The sequence below is a fragment of the Myxine glutinosa genome, chromosome 4 (genome assembly GCF_964187855.1).
Source record: "Myxine glutinosa chromosome 4, kmMyxGlut1.1, whole genome shotgun sequence".
Lineage (NCBI taxonomy): Eukaryota > Metazoa > Chordata > Myxini > Myxiniformes > Myxinidae > Myxine > Myxine glutinosa.
Genome location: NC_136264.1, coordinates 96,373,526 through 96,395,034, shown reverse-complemented (window position 1 = coordinate 96,395,034; position 21,509 = coordinate 96,373,526). Strand labels below are relative to the sequence as shown.

General features: G+C 42.1%; 1 protein-coding gene across 2 annotated transcripts in view; it reads left to right on the top strand.

Moving 5' to 3' along the window:
* LOC137425928 (FERM domain-containing protein 4A-like) overlaps positions 1-21,509 on the top strand; it is a 296,129-nt gene that overhangs the window by 53,352 nt on the left and 221,268 nt on the right. For both annotated transcript variants that reach the window (XM_068114650.2, XM_078776193.1), the window contains exons 5-10: positions 1,132-1,188; positions 8,604-8,626; positions 12,001-12,084; positions 13,022-13,087; positions 16,503-16,560; positions 17,497-17,583. In XM_068114650.2, coding sequence (XP_067970751.2) covers positions 1,132-1,188; positions 8,604-8,626; positions 12,001-12,084; positions 13,022-13,087; positions 16,503-16,560; positions 17,497-17,583 — 375 coding nt within the window. The remainder of the gene's footprint in view (positions 1-1,131; positions 1,189-8,603; positions 8,627-12,000; positions 12,085-13,021; positions 13,088-16,502; positions 16,561-17,496; positions 17,584-21,509) is intronic.

The window sequence follows — 21,509 nt, the reverse complement described above, 5'->3', positions numbered from 1 at the left end:
GCGGCTGGAACTGAGAATTGTGACGTACACATTTAACTTTTTGGTAGTTTCTATAACTGTAGTTATTATGAAGAAGAAGAAGAAGAAGAAGAAGAAGAGGAGGAGGAAAAACCACCTTTAGAGGTCATTTCCCCCCACAGAGCAGGGGTTGGCCTTTTTCGGGCACGATGGTCCCCTTTTTGAAGCAATGTTTTATGGCCGGATGCCCTTCCTGCTGCCAACCCTGTTATTCGCCTTTTGCGACACACAGGGAATTACCAGTGAACTGGTTCTCAATTCGCCGACCTCGGAAGGATGACAGACTGAGTCACCCCCCCTGGCGTTAATTCGGCGATCGACCAGGATTCAAACCCAGGATCCCATGCCGCACCCTAACCGCTAAGCCAACACCAGGCTACTGTGGTTATTATGAATTAGCACTAAATGTAGTACAAAAAAAAATCACTCTGCACTAAAGGCAACTGTCCTCTATTCTTGGTCCCTAGTTGGCCACCATAAACATTAAACAATTCAATCTTATTTCAATTATGAATCGTCAAACCTTTTCTCGAAATTCCACTGCCTGCGCCTTATCATAATATATTTGAGATCTCGATGAAAACCGAATGCCCCTGAAACAACGATTACGGATCTTCTCGTAAACACAGCTATAGGGAATGAAGCAGACAGCAGCACTGCATCAATAATTCATAAAACGCCACTCGATGGAGGGCGGGGGAGAAAAAAGACGATGGTTTAAGTAATGGATGGTGCCAGCATGCTACGAATTGCCTACCCAGTAGGCAAGCACAAGTCGGGGTGCTCAACTGGACTGCAATCAGAGAATGGAGTTTGACAAGGATAACTGGTGTGGATTTGCATGGTCTTTCTACCTGATTGAACGAGAAACACTTCAATAGAAAACGATTGAATGACCATTTTGTTGTGTTTTTCCCCTTCTTGTTTGCTTGTTTTTTTTCGATCTCATTTATAGCATGTTACTCTTGAGCTTTTGCCACTTGGGTGCTGTTCAGCTTGGCTGCACGCCTGTGCGGTGGCCGTTTGCCTTTCATTGTGTTTTTAATCCTGCTTTTGTTCCATGCCACATCAGTTTTAACGGCCGATCTACCCCATAAACTTTACTTTCCACAGGGTGAGGCTGAGGTCGACAGTCAGACTGCGTTTGAACTTGCTGCACATCTGCTACAGGTAAGATCACCGGTAATAGAACAACCCTCTTCTGGTGAAACTGCCAAAATCAAGACTCTCTGCTCACCTTCGCTCTTTCATTCCTCTTTTCTCCCGCCTCTGGAACAAACTCCCTCACTCTCTTCAATCCCTCTCCTCCATCCAGGTCTTTAAAACAGCTGTTCACCACCATCTCTTGTCTTCCCGCATCCAAAACCTTGATCTCTTCTACCCCCGTTAATTCACCCCAGATCCACCTTTTTGAAACACCGACTTCTTTCCTGGAAGTCCTTGCAGTGTCCATGTGTTTTATACCTCTCTCACCCCCCGCGCCCCTCCCCGTGCCCCTGCCCCCAAGCCCTCCACCTCCCACAGATCTCCCGATGTCCCTGTTCTCGACTGTTGTACTTGTGTGCTTTGTGCCTCTCTCTCTCTCTCTCTCTATCTCTCTCTATCTCTATCTCTATCTCTATCTCTCTCTCTCTCTCTCTCTCCCCCCCCCCCCGCCCCCCCCTCTCTCTCTCTCTCTCTCTCTCTCTCTCTCTCTCTCTATCTCTATCTCTATCTCTATCTCTCTCTCTCTCTCTCTCTCTCTCTCTCTCTCTCTCTCCTCTCTCTATCTCTATCTCTATCTCTATCTCTATCTCTCTCTCTCTCTCTCTCTCTCTCTCTCTCTCTCTCTCTCTCTCTCTATCTCTCTCTCTATCTCTCTCTATCTCTATCTCTCGCTCTCTCTATCTTGTCTCCCGCTCCCTTTATTATAAAACTGCATCGTGCGATGGCAGGATAGCTCAGAGGTAGTTTACTCGCCTTTGAAATGCTCAGTCTGAGGTCGATTCCGGGCCCGGCTAGACTGGTTCGATGTCGTTCTGTTTGATTTCCGACCTGACTATGCTGTGTTTGATGTTATCCTGGTGCTTTGTAAGGAGGACGTTGCATCAATGAGTACATAATACTTGTGAAAAGACCAGCTTTCCCGTCTGTGGAACATCAAAGATATTGCTACCATTGTAAAAGAGTACGGCATGTGTGCTGGTGCTTCGGCCAATTCTAAATTTCTGCCATAATCTACATCAGCGTAGTCCTGATGCTAGAAATGATGCAAACCAGGAGCTGAGTGCTGAGTACCCATGAATGGATTGCATCGTAATTGATAATGTTTGAAATTCTGGGATGTTTACTTGTTATAGAGCATGAATTGTATAATCATACTTATACTAATTAATTAATTACAATTAATTAATTATAATTAATTAAGTTATATTAATTATTATAATCATACTTGTCATAGAACTTGTACTTTTTCACATTTTTCATACAGTTGTATTAATAATTTATATTTTCTTTTGACAATCGCCTTTGTAAAATAAAATGTTTTGATTTCCATTGATTGCCCTTGTAGCACAGGGCTTAGATTTCCTCACTCTGATTGGAGGAAGATTCCATTGTCGTAATAATTATCATCGTTTTAAACCTTAGTAAGCATGTTTTTGTTGTTGGAAAGAGGAAGATTTTCAAGCAAAGCACTGTTCCATAAACGGTCAATTTTATTAACGAGCAACGGTACCCACCCTACGGGCGGGGCTTCAATTGGGAGGCCCAAATGAAAAGGCAAAATATCAGAAATTGAAGGCTTTTTTATTTTAAACGATTTATATAAACATCCGTTAAATCATATCACACGCAAATCATCAAAATCTAAACAGTATTTGTAGAATTTCAATTAAATCACTGTTCATATCGGTAAATATTATTCCATCGTGTTTGGAAAAACTGGAAAATTCGGAAAAAAAATTGGAAAAACAATATAGCCTATTTTACTCCATGGGGTCCCAGGATTACCCACCCAAAATATCGTTGCGATCGGTTCAGCCGTTTTTGCGGTACCTGGGAACAGACAGACAGACAGACAGTTGGTGAATTATAGTAAGATGAAAGTAAGCATAATGCTGTCGCATCCTTAGGGTCGATAATGCTTTTCCACAAAAGTAGCTCATTTACATAATGGAAGTGAAAATAGTCCGATTTTAAAACATGATTATCCGGCTTATTTTTCTCCCCAAAATTTTTTTGTGTGCTAATGGGTCAGGGAGATCGTCCTCTGAAACATATCTCTTCAAAAAATTTCACTGAGAAATTGGGTTCCTCAACACTGCTGTTGGCGTGTCCAACCTCCCGCCCCCTCTCTCTCTACTGTTCCTTTTGTTCTATTGCTTAATTACTGGTCCATTCTTTGTTTTAGCTCTTCCCTGAGCCTTGTCTTCGTATCTAAAAAGCAAATTCTGTCATGGTAGTGGCCGAGTGACAGGACCCAGATGTAATTGAGGGTTCAAATTGCGAACGGAAGGCTGCACTAATAATAATTTGCATTCTTAGCTTCTGGAAGTCTCAGGAGAAATGTAATGCTGTTATTGCATGATTGCCAATAAAAACCAAGTTGGCTCACCAATGACCTTCAGCGAAGGGATAATAATGTGCCTGCCCTGCCTTGTCTGCTCTGATATAATTCCTTCAGGGAAACATGGAAAGGCATGAAAACATTACTTTAAAAAATCAATGCCACACAAAATCACAACAACAACAACCAGAGAGTTCATAGAACACCTTACCCCATGTAGTGTTGAAGTAATAATTCAATTGAAATAAAATAAAGATAAGGACGTAGAAAAAATGAATTCCGGAATTTTGCCGCCATTGATGCAGTCTTATACAACACCTTATTTAACACTTTACATTAGTCCTTCGTGTCATTTATAGTAAGTTTCTTGTTTAGAATGGTTTTCAAATTTGTTTGAATCCCAGACAAGCAGACAGAGGAAAAAAAAAATTATGACACTCCTCTTTGTGCATGCGCGATCAGGTCAAATTCAGAGCCAAAGTATTACTAAATTACAGGTTCGTTTTTCAATTCATGTTCCGATTCGTGTTCAAAATATAACATTTGATTGAAATTGAGTTATTCCTCGATCATAAACAGGCGTTTGTAGATGGACTTACGGACAGACAGAAGTGAACCAATTGCTTGAACCCGCTTTTCCCTTCCCGTGCTAGCAGTAATTAAGCCACATATAGTCACGTGGGGGTAATTAAGACAATATAACAACAGCGGCAACAACAATTGTTTTAACCATTTCCCTCTTTGTTTTTTCCTTCATGCAGATCTTACCATTGCGTTAGTTCTGTGCAAACCTCAGCATTCCATATCATTCTTGACGTTTTCAATCCATGTCTTCTTCACCAGTATTGATTTTTTTCTCTTCCTTATTTCTGAGCTTAGTCTTCTTTTTTAGAGACCATCCATTCATCCATCGTATTATTATCATCTCTGTTCTTTCCATTATTTTTTACATCTTCGATTTGCATACATTCATACCCGTATGCTGCAGGCTTTATAAACTCGAACATTAGTTGCAGATAATGTAGTTGCCTCCACTAATTCCAAACTTACTTTATTCTCGAACAAATGGCTAATTTTGCTCCTCCTGATACCAATATCATGTCAGCAAAGGTAACATAAACTTTTTGACTTTTTCTATATTAAATAAAAGAGCTGCATTGACAGAAAAGCGAAGAAAACGAGAATAGTCGAAGAGTTTTTGAGGAAGTAAAAAAAATCTGCTTTTTGTAAAGGGGAAGGTCGTAAGTGTTTGGAAATACATGGGAAGGTAAAGAGTTCCAGAGTTTGGCAGTGGTGGGGAAGAAACAAACATCATAACGGCTCACCCTCGAGTTGCCAATGGCCACACAATAATCATGCGATGTGGTGGCCTGTCGAGTATTCCGTGGTCTTGTGCTTTCTCTGTGCCTTTATACAGTGCCTTCAGAAAGTATTCACACCCCTTGACTTTTTCACATTTTGTTGTGTTACAGCCTGAATTTAGAATGGATTCAATAAAAAAAAAATTGGCACTGATCTGCACATAATACCCCATAATGTCAAAGTGGAATTTTTTTAATTTTAATTTTTACAAAATAATTAAGAATGAAAAGCTGAAATGTCTGGAGTCAATAAGTGTTCAACTCCTTTTCTATGACACTCCAAATTGAGCTCAGGTGCATCCAATTTCCTTTGATCATCCTTGAGATGTCTCTACAACTTAATGGAGCCCACCTGTAGCTAATTCATTTGGTTGAACATAATTTAGAAAAAAACACACCTGTCTATATAAAGTCCCACAGATCGCAATGTATGTCAGAGCAGAAACTTCACCCTGAAGTCCAAGGAACTGTCCGTTGCACTCCGAGATAGAATTGTGAGGAGGCATAGATCTGGGGAAGGGTATAAAACCATTTCTTCCCAAGAGCACAGTGAGCTCATCTGTGGAACTACAAACTCTTCCTAGAGCTGGCCGTCCGACCAAACTAAGCAATCAGGCAAGAAGGACCTTGATCAGGGAGGTGACGCCTGACCTGCCGGAAGGACAACAGTCTCTGCAGCACTTCACAGATAGGCTTGATGGGGGTGTGACCAGATGGAAGCCACTCCTGAGAAAAAGGCACATGACAGCACGCCTGGAATTTGCAAAAAGGCACGTGAAAGACACTGAGAGCATTCGGCAAAATATTCTGTGGTCTGATGAGATGAAAATTGAACTCTTTGGCCTGAATGCAAATTGCTACATCTGGCAGAAACCGAGCACAGCTCCTCACCTGTCTAACACCATCACTACCCTGAAGCATGGTGGTGGCAACATCATGCTATAGGGATGCTTTTCAGCGGCAGGGAATGGAGACCGGTAAGGTTAGAGGAAGCAATGAATGAAGCCAAATACAGCAAATCCTTGAGGAGATCCTGCTTCAGAGTGAAAAGACCTCAGACTGCAGCGAAGATTTATGTTCCAACAGGACAATGACCCCAATCATACAGCCAAAGCAACACTGGAATGACTTCATAACAAGAACGTGAAAGTCCTTGAGTGGCCCAGCCAAAGCCCAGACTTGAATCCCATTGAGAAGCTGTGGAAAGACTTGAAGATTGCTGTTCACTGACGCTCCCCATCCAACTTGACAGAGCTTGAGCAAATCTGCAAGAAGAAATTGGAGAAACACCCCAAATTCAGATGTGCAAAGCTGATGCAGACATACCAAAGAAGACCTGAAGCTGTAATTGATGCCAAAAGCGTTTTTAGGAAGTTTTGACTCAGATGGTTGAATACTTATGTAAATTAGATATTTCTGTTTTATCTTTTTTTTTTTTTTTGTAAATATCTCCAACAAATAAATTCCACTATGACATTATGGGGTATTTATTATGTATAGATCAGTGACAAAAACATCTCAATTTAATCCATTTAAAATTCAAGCTGCAACACAACAAAATGTGAAAACGTCAAGGGGTGTGAATACTTTCTGAAGGTTCTGTAAAACACTGCCCACTTTGGATTGAATTCCTTCCAACGCCTTTTCCACGTATTGAACAAGGCCATTGTCCGTTTCCTTTCCTTTTTCCTCCTTCTGTACTCACCATAACCTTTGTTTTTAATTAATGTTGATGTGTAAACCTTTCGTCTCTGGAGCACTTTTCGATTTTTTGAAACATCTCTTTTAGTTATTTTTCACTTTCAGCATTCGATACCAAGTCATCAGTGCACAATAATTCGCATGGGAATCACAACCTTCCATTCTTCGTCGATTCTTCCATCACTGTTTCAAACAGGACAAGACTTAAAGTTGATCCCTGGTGTAATTCCACCTTGACTTCAAACATTTAACTGCGTCCCAAGTTGGTCTTCACCATAGTTCTTGTTTTAATTAATACATTCCCACGACCAACTTTTACCATTTCTTCAGGCACAAGCGGCCTTCTGAGAGCCCATTCACCAACTGCTCTTTTTACTCATTCACATACTTTCTCTACATCAATGAAAACCTGAAAGGTTCCTTTTCTGGGACTTTGCCAAATACCTTTCTTGGCATTGCCTCAAAATAAAATCAAAATCGCTTGTTCTTCTTCTTCGCATAAACCAAACTGGTTGTTTATATTTACAGCTTTTCTTGATCTTCGTTCAACCACCTTTCCACAAACTTTTAATGCCTGTTCAATTATTTTAACTCATCTAGAAGATGAACATAAAGAGTCTCCCTTCATCTTGAACAATGACCCAATAGTACTATTTTCCCAATCTTTAGGTATCACTCTTTATTCCCAGACCTTTCTACACATGCCATCATCCATTTGATTCCTACATCTCCAGCTACCTTTGACACTTTGAGAATCTAGTTGGACCCGCTACGTTTCCTTTCGTTAAACTCCTAAAAGCTAATTCAGCTTCTTATTCACGTATCTGTTCTTCTGGACGTTCACCTTTATTACAATCCAAATCATTCGCTCCTTCTTTTTCTTCATTCAAGAGATTTTCAAAGTCATCTTTCCATTCCTCATCAATATCATTTTCACTTTCCAATCCTTACCGGAAAGAATTACTCCGAGTTTGAAATTCTGAAGTATGGTTATAGGCAGGGGCGGATCCAGGGGGGGGGGGGTGCAGGGTGTGCGCACCCCCCCCCCCCCTTCGATCCAGGATGAGGGTGCAGGCGGTGCGAATCTGTTGAACTGTTGGACCAGGGAAGAACGCAAGGAACTGCAGAAACTTCCAAGAACGCACGAAATGCCGTTTCTGACGATCAATTTTTAAAAATTTCCTGGGGGAGGACCCCTTTATCCCCCCCTCCCCAGCGCTATAGTTTCATGCACCCCCCCCCCCCCCCCGTCTTGAAATTCCTGGATCAGCCCCTGATAGGGTATTATGAGGTACCCCATCCCACACTCTCAGCAGCTGAAAATCCAGTCACTCTAACACGTCAAGACCTTGGTATAAAATCAGTCTCAAGAAGGACCATCAGGCTCTGGGCACCCACCTGCATCACTGCTGACATGATTCACTGGGGCTTGTAATAATTGCTAAGTGTGTGTGACAGACAGCGGATGACCTTTATTGTGCCAGAAGAATAATGGGCCCTCTCGGAGAGGACCCGGAGAAATCACCATTTTCACATTACTGTGGGCAGTCTTCCATAACTCAAGCCTTAAATGAGTGATGCTTTTAAAAACCAATATATGTTCCTATTTATATCGAGGACTAGAGAATAAATTGTACTTCTCCTTTACACGTTATTGCTGCAGGAATCTTGTGCCTCTGATATATGTATCCAATGAGTGTTCGTCAACCGAATATGTCAACGATACTTGGAAAGAGCCTGAGGATCATTCCTGTAGTGCACCCATATAAAATATCCATCGTCTCTTCTTACAAGTTTCATTTGCATGCACTTTATATGAACCATGAATTAAACATTTATGATTCGTGTATGATTGAAACTTCGGCCCTGCAAAGGGTCTTCCCCTTAAAATCTCACCATGGGAAGAAGAATGTGAATTTTTCCTTGGTTGTATCTGACAATGTCACACCTTTTGATGACCTTTGTTTTCTTTTCAGGAAGTGAAAGGAGATTATACAAGGTAATGGGCTCCTCATAATACTATCTATCTATAATTCCAGCAATCTCTGTGTGTCTGTCTGTGTGTTTGTCTGTGACCGCTGTTTCTCGACAACCACGGGTCCGATATACTTGAAACTTGCCAGGTATATTGCTGGGGACCCGAGGATGTGCCTTTTCAAGGTTTCATATTAATCGGACAATTACTGACCGAGCTATGTCCAAAAAACGCTTCAACCAATCAGAGAGCAGCGAGCTATCACGTGTGCCGAACGTGGCGATCAGACTCTGCCTCGGACGGCACATTTGACAGCGTATTCATTTATTTCACGTTGGAAAACTATGTTGCCGTTAAACTATGTTTTAAAACGAATTCAAACTGCGATTAAATTACAACGATTCATCCTAACTGCGATTTGCGAACTTCCGGACAGTGACGACTTATCTTCCGGCAGCCAATCACAGAACGCTCTGTTGCGTAGGCGTGGCCGATGTGAGACGAGCGGAGCTGAGCGCGTTACGAGCTGACCGCCATTACGGTACGTAATTCGATTTCTTATGCGCATTATTTCTCCCAATTCAGTCAGAGCGAAGGGCGGAAGCGAAGAGCGTTGGTTTTTTTGTTTACGGGCGTACGGGCGGGGTAGAGCGTACGGGTAGCGTTTTTTTTTTTTTTTGGCCACGGGACGGGCACCCACGTACGGCCAATGCCCTATGTTGGCGTTAAACTATGTTTTACAACTAATAAAAACGAATTTGCGATTCATTCGCTTTCCTGCGCGTTTGTGTACGCGATGGCGATTTCTTTACCAAACTCCGGAAGCCGTTCGCTTTGGACCGAACCATTGCATGTAAATAGAGGGGGGGGATTGTCACCACTCGCAAGCCGTTCGCTTTGGACCAAACCATTTCATGTAAATAGAGGGGGGGGATATAATTTTAGATATATATATATAGTACGGGCATGCCCTAGTTAATAATAATACTATGTCTTAAATTAATAGGTCCTATCCCGAAGCTCTGGGCCTTAACACTTGTACACAATGGTCTTATCTTTATAACTTTATAACACAATGGTTCATGTTAAAATAGATTTGTACAACTTGCTCGGATGGAGCACCACCTGCACAAATTAAAAAAGGTAAAGAAATTCAAGAATGTGACTGTGGGAAGCCTGACCAAACCGTGTACCATATACGTAAACATTGCGAATTGCGATCATTTATCGCTGGCATTGGGGCAGCAACTGATGCCATTAATTGTCTGGAAACCTGGACATGGATTTATGAGTTTCTACTCGTCAGGCCATATGTAAGAGAGAGAACATAGTTTGTGGGAGTGAACATTCCTCCAAACAGTATGATTGAATGAATGAATGATCGTTTTAAGGCCATTTTCCCCGCTAGAGCGGGGGTTAGCCTTGCGGGCCCCATGACAATCATGGTTCCCTGTTTGAGGCAATGTTTTTATGGTCGGATGCCCTTTCTGACGCCAACCCTTAGTCACCTCTTACGATGCGCAAGGATACGGTGTACCTATTCTAAACCGCGGTACACACCGGGATCATTCATCCCAGCAAGCTGGTACTCAAACAGTGTGGCAGGATAATTCAGTTTGCATTTGAACCGCCCAATGTAGATTTGATCTCCCCCAGGGTCAGATGTAAGTAAAAGTGCCATTCTATTGAGATGCCAGAAGGAGGCGCTGCGACTAGGAGCATCCAACTCGGAGATTGGGATGCAAAGTTGGCTTTCCTGTATTTTGCCTTAGGTTGTGGAAGTTATAACGATCCCATGGTATCTTTCGAAAACAGTCGGCCATCGTGCGCTGGTGTTCTTGCCAAATTCTTTGCTTGGGGTGTAGTACTGCCTGCAGTGGGTGTGCGTGCTGGTACATGTACCTGGCTCAGAAATTATGGGCCAAACGACTCCCTCTTCCATCTCTTTTTTAAACAAAGTGAAACGTTTCTTGAACTTGAAAATAGCTGTTTGAGCTAAATTTGTCCATCACTGTCCGAAGCTTCTGAAGCATATTTTTGTTCTCCTTTCTGTCCACTTGATTAATAATTGATTATCGCTCAGCCGGCCAGTGGCCAAAAACGTTATTGAACCATGTGCAATTTAATTTGCAGCAGAAATGAAAAATTGATACTATTCAGGCTCAATGCAGGATAGTCAGCAGTAAAGGCGGAAAGCATTTGGACTGTTTGGGGTCATTGATTTGGTGAGAACATTGGATTATTATAACATTAGTGAAAGACTGCAGAAGATAATCATATCTGTAAAGTCCAGTGTTGTACAGCATGACTCAACTGGGTGATGCTTTCATGGATTTTCCAAAGAGCTTAAATCGTACATTCCGTTTCAGACAGGTATTTTACTATGAGACAGGAAAACATCAGACACCTGGCCAAGCGATATGCTCAGCCGCTGTGTACAAATGGCCGAGTAGCCAGGAAGCACACAAAATGGCAAATGAACAAAGTGATCGAAAATAACAAACTCTAATTCATGCCTAACCCTAACCCTAACAACTTCTGTTACCAAAGCTTGAAATATCTTCAAGCAACAATAATTCTGCTGCCTAATTCATGTCTGCAGGTGCACCGGATCACCCCCCAAATGCTCTTGCTGGGAAATTTAAAGCCAATCATTTTGTGTCTGGGTGTGGAATAATTGGTCCATCTTGGCTATAATTGGTTCTGTGCCATCAAAGTTGAGTTTGAAGGAATCTCACAGTGACATTGTCGAATGGAAAATAGATTGCTTCCACTATTGATCTCTTCTCTGTGGGTAAAGGATTGTTTTTCGGCTCCGGAGTGATTAAAACGTTCAGAAGTAATTATTAAATTCTCCATTTAGCTCGAATTGCACAGTGAAGGTTTTTGGTCTTATGATATATAGTTCAAATTGAAAACACCCCCTGGCCTTTTGTGAAGAATTAAGAAAGTCATCTTATGAACCACCTTTAGAGGCCATTTTTCACCGCAGAGCAGGGGTTGGCCTTCTTCGGGCACCGTGGTCCCCTTTTTTGAGGCAATGTTTTACGGCCGAATGCCCTTCATGCCGCCAACCCTGTTAGTCGCCTCTTGCGACACACAGGGAATTACCAGTGACTGGTACTCAATTTGCCGACCTCGGAAGGATGACAGGCTGAGTCAATCCCCCTGGCGTTAATTCAGCGATCGACCAGGATTCAAACCCAGGATCCTAGAATCCCAAGCCGCACCCTAACCGCTAAGCCCACACCAAGCTTAGAAAGTCATCTTATGATTATTCACAAAAAAAACCCACATTTGGACATTTGGTATATAAAATTGCATGTCTTCCTGTTTATGTGCATTTGTTTTGTTCAGACTTGCAATGCATTTTGAACGTCCTGCCTATTTTGTTTCAGTGACGATATCGCCCGGAGCGACTTAAGCAAACTCCTTGCGATTCCTACACAAGTCCTCAAGGAACATCCAAGCATTACTTATTGGTATGAGCCTCTTAAATTATCCTTCAATTCCATCCCACAATGATGGGATTGCCTTTGATTTGGAAAATATCTCCCATTATGTTCCACTTCCAATACATCAAAGGTATACCGATGATTCGTCTAGGTCGGAGAAATGTTCCATTTGTTCCAATTGTATTGTGATGCTCTCTTGGCGACGACAGAGACTTGGTATTCTCGAGGTTGTGCATTCAAGTCCGGCTGAAAGTTCCGGGAGAATTGCCATTTCACGATCAGATTGCTGATTGAAAACCAAGCTGGTTGATGAATAGCCCTGAGAGTGGAAGTAAACAGGTGTACACTTAGTGTGCCTACGGAGACTTAAAATGGCCCATGAAATATCACCAAAGAAAATGCAGCTCCTTCCACGTTCCCCAAACGGAAGTCGGTCGCCCACAATTTGAAAGAGATTGCACTCTGCATTGAGTTTGAATTGTGTTTCTGTGCAAGTTTACATGGTGTGTACCACTTCACACGGTTATTCTCAGGTGCCGCTCAAGGTATTGTTATCGGATGTTAGTTAAATTTCACTGTGTGAGTACTTTTCTCACATCTAGCTGAATTAGAGATACATTCCCATTCCCAGCAAGTGCTAACCTATGTTAATACACTGCATCAGCAAGCTCTAGGGTTGTTATAAGCTTCAGCTGCTCTGCATTGGAAGCTGGGGTGCCGTGCAATGATTCCGTAACAGCTGCCCTATGGGTTTGAGTCAGAGGCCTAGTTGGATGGCATAATGGTGTAACACAGTGAGTGCAACATTGCAGGGCTCTCACTCCCTTAGGCATATTAGCCTGAACATTAAGGCCTTGGAAAAGGCGAGTTGTCTCAAAATCTCCATTCAGAGTCAAAAGCTAAGAAATGATGTGCCGCTGATATGGATTTGAAGAGGCCATCCCTGACTTTTTCTCTTTTGCAGTGAAGACCAAGTGTTTCAATATTATCAGCGACTGAAGAATACCAGCCGAGGGAAGGCCATAGTTCGGTAAGTTTTTCACTCCATGAAGCCACAAAACCGATATGTCATTGTCGTCTAGAGTCTAGACATTGTTGATAGACTCCAATAGGGGTACATTTATTTGTAAGTGACAATAAATACCGACATGGATGACGACATTCTTGCTGAAAGGGCATGTTTGAAAAGATACTTGTTATTCCAAGGTCGGGGGAAGGGGTAGTGGGGAGTTAAAAAGTTTTGCCGCCAAAAACACTTCTTTTCCAATAGCATCAGGAACCTTGGTCAACGCTGATAGGAATGTTTGACATGACCTAGAAGCTAAATATAAAAGGACTTACTTCAATCATTTTTAGAAATTTTAAGAAATTTTTTTAAGAATTACTTTTTAAGAATTTTATTTTAATTATATGGAAGGAACAATTTTAAGAATTTTAAGAATAAGAAGAATTATAAGGAGGAATTTTAAGAAAAAAACAAGTCAGGAGACGACGATGGTTCACGAGCAAGCGGTATTCAATGACGAAGGACAGACTACTTTGAAATGGCCGTCCTTTATGACCTTTAAAAGTCAAAACAGACATTGAAAATATATAAATAGGAATGTATTATCTGTTATGAGACTAGTTAGCTACACAATACCGAAAATTTGGTTCGATTCGGAATTCTTGAAAATTTGACCTTTGTGACCTTGAAATGTCAAAACGAAGGTTACTGACCATGAAATGAGATAGAAAATATTAATGTATAATCAGTTATGAGGTTAGTTGGCTACACAATACCGAAAATTCGGTTCGATTCCGACAACTTTGAAAATTTGACCTTTGTGACCTTCAAAGGTCAAAGGTCGAGGATTCTGAAATTTGTTGGAAAACTTGTATTCCATGATGTATACAACATGCATTTTAAGGCCATTTTCCCTGCTAGAGTGGGGGTTAGCCTTGCGGTCCCCATGACAATCTTCTCCATTTTGCCCTATTTTCTGCATCTCTCCTTGTTAACCCCCTTGCCCGCATTTCTTCTTCCACCATCTTTAGCCAAGTCTTTCTCGGTCTTCCCCGTCCTCTGCTTCCTTCTACATTCATTTCCATCACTCTTCTCAACCAGTCACTTTCATCCTTCCTCAACGCATGACCAAACCATCTCAACCTGTTCCTCTTCACAGCATCAATCACAGGCTCTATTCCCATCATCTTTCGCAATTCATCATTTGTCTTCCTCTCTCTCAACGATACTCCGCACATCCACCGAACCATTTGCATTTCCACCCTTTCCAGCCTTCGTTGCTTCTCTACGTTCATGACCCATGTCTCGCTCCCATAAATCATAACACTTCTCACACATGCAGCATACACCTTTCCCTTCAGCTTCAACGACACTCCCCTCCTCATCAGCACGCCACTCAGTTCCCGAAATAGTATGTGAAATACTATGATGTATGTGATAATATAAGATCATGTACGACATTTCACCCTATCAGGAAGGGAACAATGTAATAAAACCATCAAAAATCGACTTTTCGAAATTTTGTGACCTTGTGACCTTGACCTTGGGGCGAAAATGAAAAATCGAGCTCCGTGGGGCTGGACACATGACATTGGCCTAACCAAATACCGAAACCCCTGTCAGATTCCACCAAACCCCTCGGAGAAGATGTAGCTTGAACTCGATTATCCCCTAAAAAGACATCTTTTTCGGGCGTGGCTCTGCCCACAATGGGCGCAATACGCCCACTCTAGGCAGGACACAACTAGATCACGATATCAACCTCCCACCCAAGTTTCATCAAGATTGGATGATATCATCGGGGAGTTATGCTGCGGACAGACACACACACATGACGAATATAGTGGTCACTTGATAACTCGTGAACCAATTACTTTTTGACTTTTCCTTGCTTTGTGAGTGGTATTTGATTTTTAGGGCAGTAAGAGCCCATTTTATAGCATTTCCAAATTTGAAGCTTTCTTGTGATGTTCTGGTATTTTTGGCACAGGTGAATCTGACTTAACCTGCACTCATGGTGTGCTGCATCACGGAGCATTATTTTGTTGGGAGGAAATGTTAAAGACTATCTAATCTATGCTGTAAGAGTCTGTCTGTCTGTCTGTATCGGCATTTTTCTCAGTTGGCTGAACGGATCTTCGTCAAACTTTCAGAAGTTCATCAGTGAGTGCCCGGGAGTGTTTCGGCAAAAAAAAGAATTTGAAAAAAATAATTCCATTTCTTTTTGGATTTCTTTAAATCGCTTTATGGTGCCTGAGCCTTTGTAGCTTATGTGAAAGGTAATATTAAATTATCCCCAATTAATGTGTGTGTGTAATATTATAATATTAAATATAAACCTTCTTTAGTGGGTGTAGGGAAGTATTTTAGGCACTCCCCCAAAAATAGAAAAAAACAATAAATTGGTTTCTTCAAAATGCCAACAGGATTAGAACATCACCAGGCAATGCCAGGTACTCTTGCTCGTATGACATATGCAAGTGTAGGGAGGGCTGTGGTGTTGGGAGTGAAAAGGCAAAAGAGGCCGGGGAGATGGGAGTAAGGGGTGAATTTGGGAAAGCGATGTATAGAACACATGGTCGGGTGGTGGGGTGGTGAAATTGGAGTTGGTGGATTGGAATTGGAATTGGAATTGGAATTGGTGGAGAGGTGGATTGGAATTGGAATTGTGGATTGGAATTGGAATTGGATTGGAATTGGATTGGAGAGGTGGATTGGAATTGGATTGAATTGGATTGGAATTGGAATTGGAATTGGATTGGAGAGGTGGATTGGAATTGGAATTGGTGGAGAGGGCGGCACTGGTGAAATTGAAACTTCTGCCATTTTTCCATACGCAACATGCATAATTATATGGAACCTTAGGTTGGTTGTGTTATTTGCTCACATATGTACTTCGAAAATGCCATAATTTTCCCAATAGTAGAACCTTAGGCACTATGGGCCTGCACATAGACTTGGATTTTGCATTTAAAATGAAATAGATTTGATGAAGATGTGATACAGACTTGATGGACAAATGGCCTTTTATAGCGTCTAAGTGTGCTTGCATATCTTTGTTTTTTTGACATGTGAAGTGGATGATCAGTTCGTGAGCACAACTGAAATAAAAACCCAATTGCACGCTTCACAAAACTGGATTATTGTCACCTATTCGGATCACCTCCCATGCAGATTTATGTGCAGCACATCTCTATTTATCTGGAACAACCCACGCTGCCAAGATTGCCCTGGAATTCCAAATTGCCAAAAGACCACACACCCTGTCATGCCAAGCACTCGTGAAAAATGCTAATGGTTCTGGTAACTGCTTCACCTGATCCTTGCAGAAAGTCAGCAAAACTCCCAACTCGCATCATGTGATTTACATTCTGCACCTTTTACTGATGTTCTTTGCTGCACCATTTTTACGGATACATTTTCCTGTCGCCATCTCCAGTTACATGAGCATTGTGGAGAGCACACCGACGTATGGCATTCATTACTACAGCCTCAAGGTGAGGGGTTTGAGAGTGAAAACAACAAATTTATTTATTTTGATTTGAGTCTGTGGCGCTTCCACTTATTCAATTACTTGCGTAAAACTCCATTATTGCTTGAACATTTCTGTAATCCAATGCTAGAGGAGTTCTTTTGGTTCCATTCTCCCGTGTTGGCTTACGAAGCCGAACACCATGCCATAGGAAGTCTGTCAATCCCTCAAATGAACCCACTTGCGTTATTAGCTTTTGTCCAATTCTGTTATCATTAAGTTTGGGGGGGAGCACTGCGTTAAACAAGTGAGTAGTTTTGAATTGTTTCTGCTTCAAAACTCCAACATGGCACAAAAATTCTCAATTTAAATGATGTCCTGAGACCTCCGCCCTGTAAGTATCTCATATATGTACTTACCATCTTCGCACATCACTGCATCATTAGTTTGTACTGCAGATACATTCCAGCATTGGATGGAGGTGCAGTGCAGGAAAGATAGGCCGAGTAACCTTTCTTCCCCATTAATACCTCGTGATTTCTTGTGAAAATGAAGGTTATTGGTCATTTACCTTTGATTTTTCTTAACTTGAATCTCTAAGTAAGATTGTTGCGGACCTATCTATTTATTACATATGTTTGAGGCCTAGTTGAAGTGGAGCACAACATCCCACTTTATATCTTGATTAATACTTGATTAATAGATGACCACTAATGGTGTAAGGGCAGAACGAGTGCCGAGAGACGGATTTCAAATTGGAGCAAAAATGGAAATAAGAGGAAAGGTTTTTCATCATTAGCTATCAGGGGATCCCAGTAGAAAGAGAGATAAAAAGAAAATTGAGAGAGGTGATACGGTCGTTGTCCTGGGACTTGAACTGAGACCTGCCCTGCAAACATTATGGCTGATATGAAATACCTTGTCAATTTATGTTGAGCTGCAAACCTGGTGCTGCACTCAGGACAAACAAGGAATCCCATGGTGGCTGGGCCTCAGTTGGAAGGGCATTTTCCAATTCGACTACCAAGACAAAGTTAACCCCCGAAAGGTGAGCCCAGCTCGACCCTCGGCCATTTTTCTTCCATGATTGTTACGTCCAATTGCAATGTTTGTGCTTGTTCTTCGCAATTCTGTATCTGGTAAAATTTAAAGCACCCGAAAGCAGCATTGGGCTTTCCTTTTAGTCTGGTTTTTGGCCTTGTTGTTCATATCACAATGTAATGGCTCCAAAGGGAGGAGAGGGATAAATTGCAGGCACATTACATGTTGGAGTGTGATGGCTGTTCACACTCATTTTTTGACACTGGGTTGCTGATATTGCCCCAGCCTCATTTGATGAGGAAATTAATGATCTGATCCAAATGAATGATGCGATGAGCGTCACAAAATTGTATTGTCATCAACAAGTGACAGGGTGGTCATCACGACCGAAGCTAAACCAGGACCAAGCTCCATGTATGCGACAAAAGCATTATGACGTTCTAAACAAGGTTCAGTTTGAGCCTTGCCTGGCTCCAAGAGGCCACTATTCACTCCGGACACAACATAGCACTGTTAAAGCTGTCGTTGATAAGTGTTTATAGGTGGCAGTTAGGTTGAGTAGTTGTGGGTTTCATTCCCATAGCTGCTCACACTGGCATACCTGCATTAGCAAGTGTAGAGCGAGTATGTCAAACAGGAGTTGAGGGAGCACTATGTACTGCACTGAACCGAAGTAGGTTGGTTTACAGGGGTTTTGGTAAATTCTTATCCTGAATCTATAAATGATCTTTTGGCATAATTAATGTAGCTGTGAAATGAGAATAACTTTATTACCCTGTGCTCGTGAACCGAAAAGCAGGGTAAGACATCCGGTTGCGTCCGTACGTGTGGCGTACGTACGTATGTGTCTGAATTTTTTAAATTCATTTTCTCGGCAACCGTTGTTCCGATGGACACAAAATTTTTACCATAGAAACGCCTCTGCCTGTAGAATTTTGGATTCATAATTATGACGTCATCAGTCACGTGGTACGGACGCCATCTTGGAGAAACTTTACACCTCCATATCTCCCAAACCGCTCAATGGAAAAAAATTGAAACATGGCTCATTGTCAAGTACTCCCCATGGAAAATAAGATCGGTTAATGATGATGTCTCTCTATCTCTTTGCTGATGACTCCACTCTCTGCCGCTCCATTCCTCATCCCTCAGATCGGCAGCCTGCAGCCTCCTCACTTTCTGCAGACCTGGACAAAATCACAGACTGGTCAAACAAGTGGAACATGTCTTTCAATCCTGACAAATCTCACACTCTTACAATGTCTCTCCGAAAAGACCGTCTGGAAAACCCTCCCATCTACTTTCTCAACAATCCGCTCCAAGAAGTTCTGTCGCTCAAGCTTTTGGGTCTCACTATCTGCCATGATCTTTCTTGGGAAAACCACATTGCCAAGCTGGCATCCAAAGCCAGTCGCCGACTGGGCATCCTCCGTCGTGCAAAGTCCTTCCTTGGCACACCTGAGCTCCTCACCACATACAAGGCTTTCATCCGCAGCTCAATGGAATACTGTTCCCCCCTCTGGGCTGGTGCTCCTGCCTCACACCTAGCTCGGCTTCACGCTGTTGAAGCCAAAGCTTTCAGAATCATTGGAATCTCCTGCGATGAAGCTAACTCCGAGGGCCTTTCACTCACTCACCGCAGGCAGGTTGGTGGTCTTTCTGTCTTCTACCGACTCCTCTCCGGCCTTGCTCCCCCAGCTCTCTCTGTGCTCAGTCCCCCAAATATTCCTACAGATCGCACAAGATCTGCCAGCAACCCTCTTTTGGTTAAACTGCCAAAATCTAGGCTCTCTGCTCACCTTCACTCCTTCATTCCTCTTTTCTCCTGCCTCTGGAACAAACTCCCCCACTCCCTTCAAACCCACTCATCCCTCCACGTCTTTAAAACAGCTGTTCACCACCATCTCTTATCTTCCCCCATCCAAAACCTTGATCTTTTCTACCCCTGCTAATTCACCCCAGATACACTTTTTCGAAATTCCAACTTCTTTCCTGGAAGTCCTTGCAGTGTCCATATGTTTTATACCTCTCCCACCTCCCCCCAAGCTCTCCCCCTCCCACATTTCTCCCGATGTCCCTGCTCTCAAATGTTGTGTTTGTGTCCTTCCCCCTCTCTCCCCATCTTGTCTACCGCTCCCCTTATTTTGTGTTTTATGTGTCAGTTTGTGTCGGTTTGACTTTTGTGTGATTAATGTTAGCTCTTGCACGAGCCTCGATCTTGTGTTCAAAAAAAAAAAAAAAAAAAAATGTCATCGGTGCCTTCATTGTGACGTCGCTTGTACAACGCTTGATCCGATCAGTATGAATTTCTTTTGCTCTGCAGTTGTTGGTCAGATCGACACGAAATTTTCACCATAGGAGCACCTCCGCCTGGAGAATTTTAGTAATAATTATGACATCATAGGTCACGGGGTACGGGTGCCATATTGGAAACATTTTGCACCTCTATCTCTGAAACCGCTCAATTGGGGAAAAAAATTAAATATGGCTCATTGTGAAGTACTTCCCGTGGGGAATAAGATGTGTTTGTGATGATGTCATCGGTGCCTTCATTATGACGTCATAATTTGTCAAGTATAGAGCTTCATCTGATCAGTATGAATTTTTTTGTTTGTTTATTTCATGCAGTGATATAAGAAGGAGCTTGCACATATGTAACATGCATGACAACTAGGTTACATTGCTGTACTTTTGTATGAAATACAAGGACATTAGTAGACAACAGAGAAATCAATGCAGTATGTTTGATTTTAACCTGGGACCCCAGAATCATAAACTATTTGCTCATCGTCATAATGGGAATACCAATGCATTTTGTTTTTACTTTAACAGTTGTGATGTCATATATTGCTTTTATGGAGTTTTGAGTTTAAATGTAGCAGAAAACTATACACCTCTTACATTGTAAGGGATCACCGACCCCTATGCAACGACAAGCTGTGCCCGTGAATTTGTGGGCTCTGAATTGAGGAAAGAGTATTTTAGTGGAAATGGCCTTACCTGAAGGACAACGGTGCAAGAATTATATCAAAAGCATTTATCAGCTTCTTGCCTTAACATGATTTGAGTCAAGTGGTTCTTATTGTTGAGAGTTCTTTCATTCAACATTTAAATTGCACATTGCCTTTCTTGTCTCCCGAAGGAGAGTCTGGGAGCTTCCAAGTGGAGTGTGAGATGGTAGGAGGTAAAGGGAGGAAAATAATTTAATGCCAAAGATATTTTGAGAAGAAAGTTCAGGAACTGTCGTTTTGTGTAATATCCCTCCGAGAAAGTTAAATAAAAGGCCAGAAGCCAAGGGGGAACGAACTTTTCTAGCCAGCCCTTTTTTCTAGCAACCCCATTTATCTTGGAATACCTGGTGTTGGCCTCATGGTTAAGGCGGCGGACTTGGGATCCTCAGGTCCTGAGTTCGTAATCCCGTTGAATTAACGTCAGATGAGGTTGACTCAGCCTGCTCATCCTTCCGAGGTCGGCACAATGAGTACCAGATAACTGGTTATAGAGAGGCATTGCATCAGCGGCAGACGCGCCCACCGAAAATGATGCAACCAGCAGCCGGGTGGCTGCAAACGAATCACCACCTCATTTATCTTGGAAATCGTGTGATATACATTGAAGAACAGGTGTTTCAGGTTATATTTCTCTCCTTTTAGCAACTTGGTTTATATAGAACGTGTCCCAGCCTGTAGGATGCTTGGGTGTGGTTTGTGGGTTGACATCAACCGTGAAGGGATATTTATTTATTTTTTCAGAAATAAATCCTTGTTTTCACCACCGCACTGAATAACGTGCAAACAAACATCTGCACTGGGCAAATGCAACAACCAATAGCCATTCGTGATTGTGCACCTGTAGGAGTATTTTATTCAATCCCTTACAAATTTCCTATGTTAACATTTCTGCTCTGAACTGTATGTGTTCTGAAATCCAACA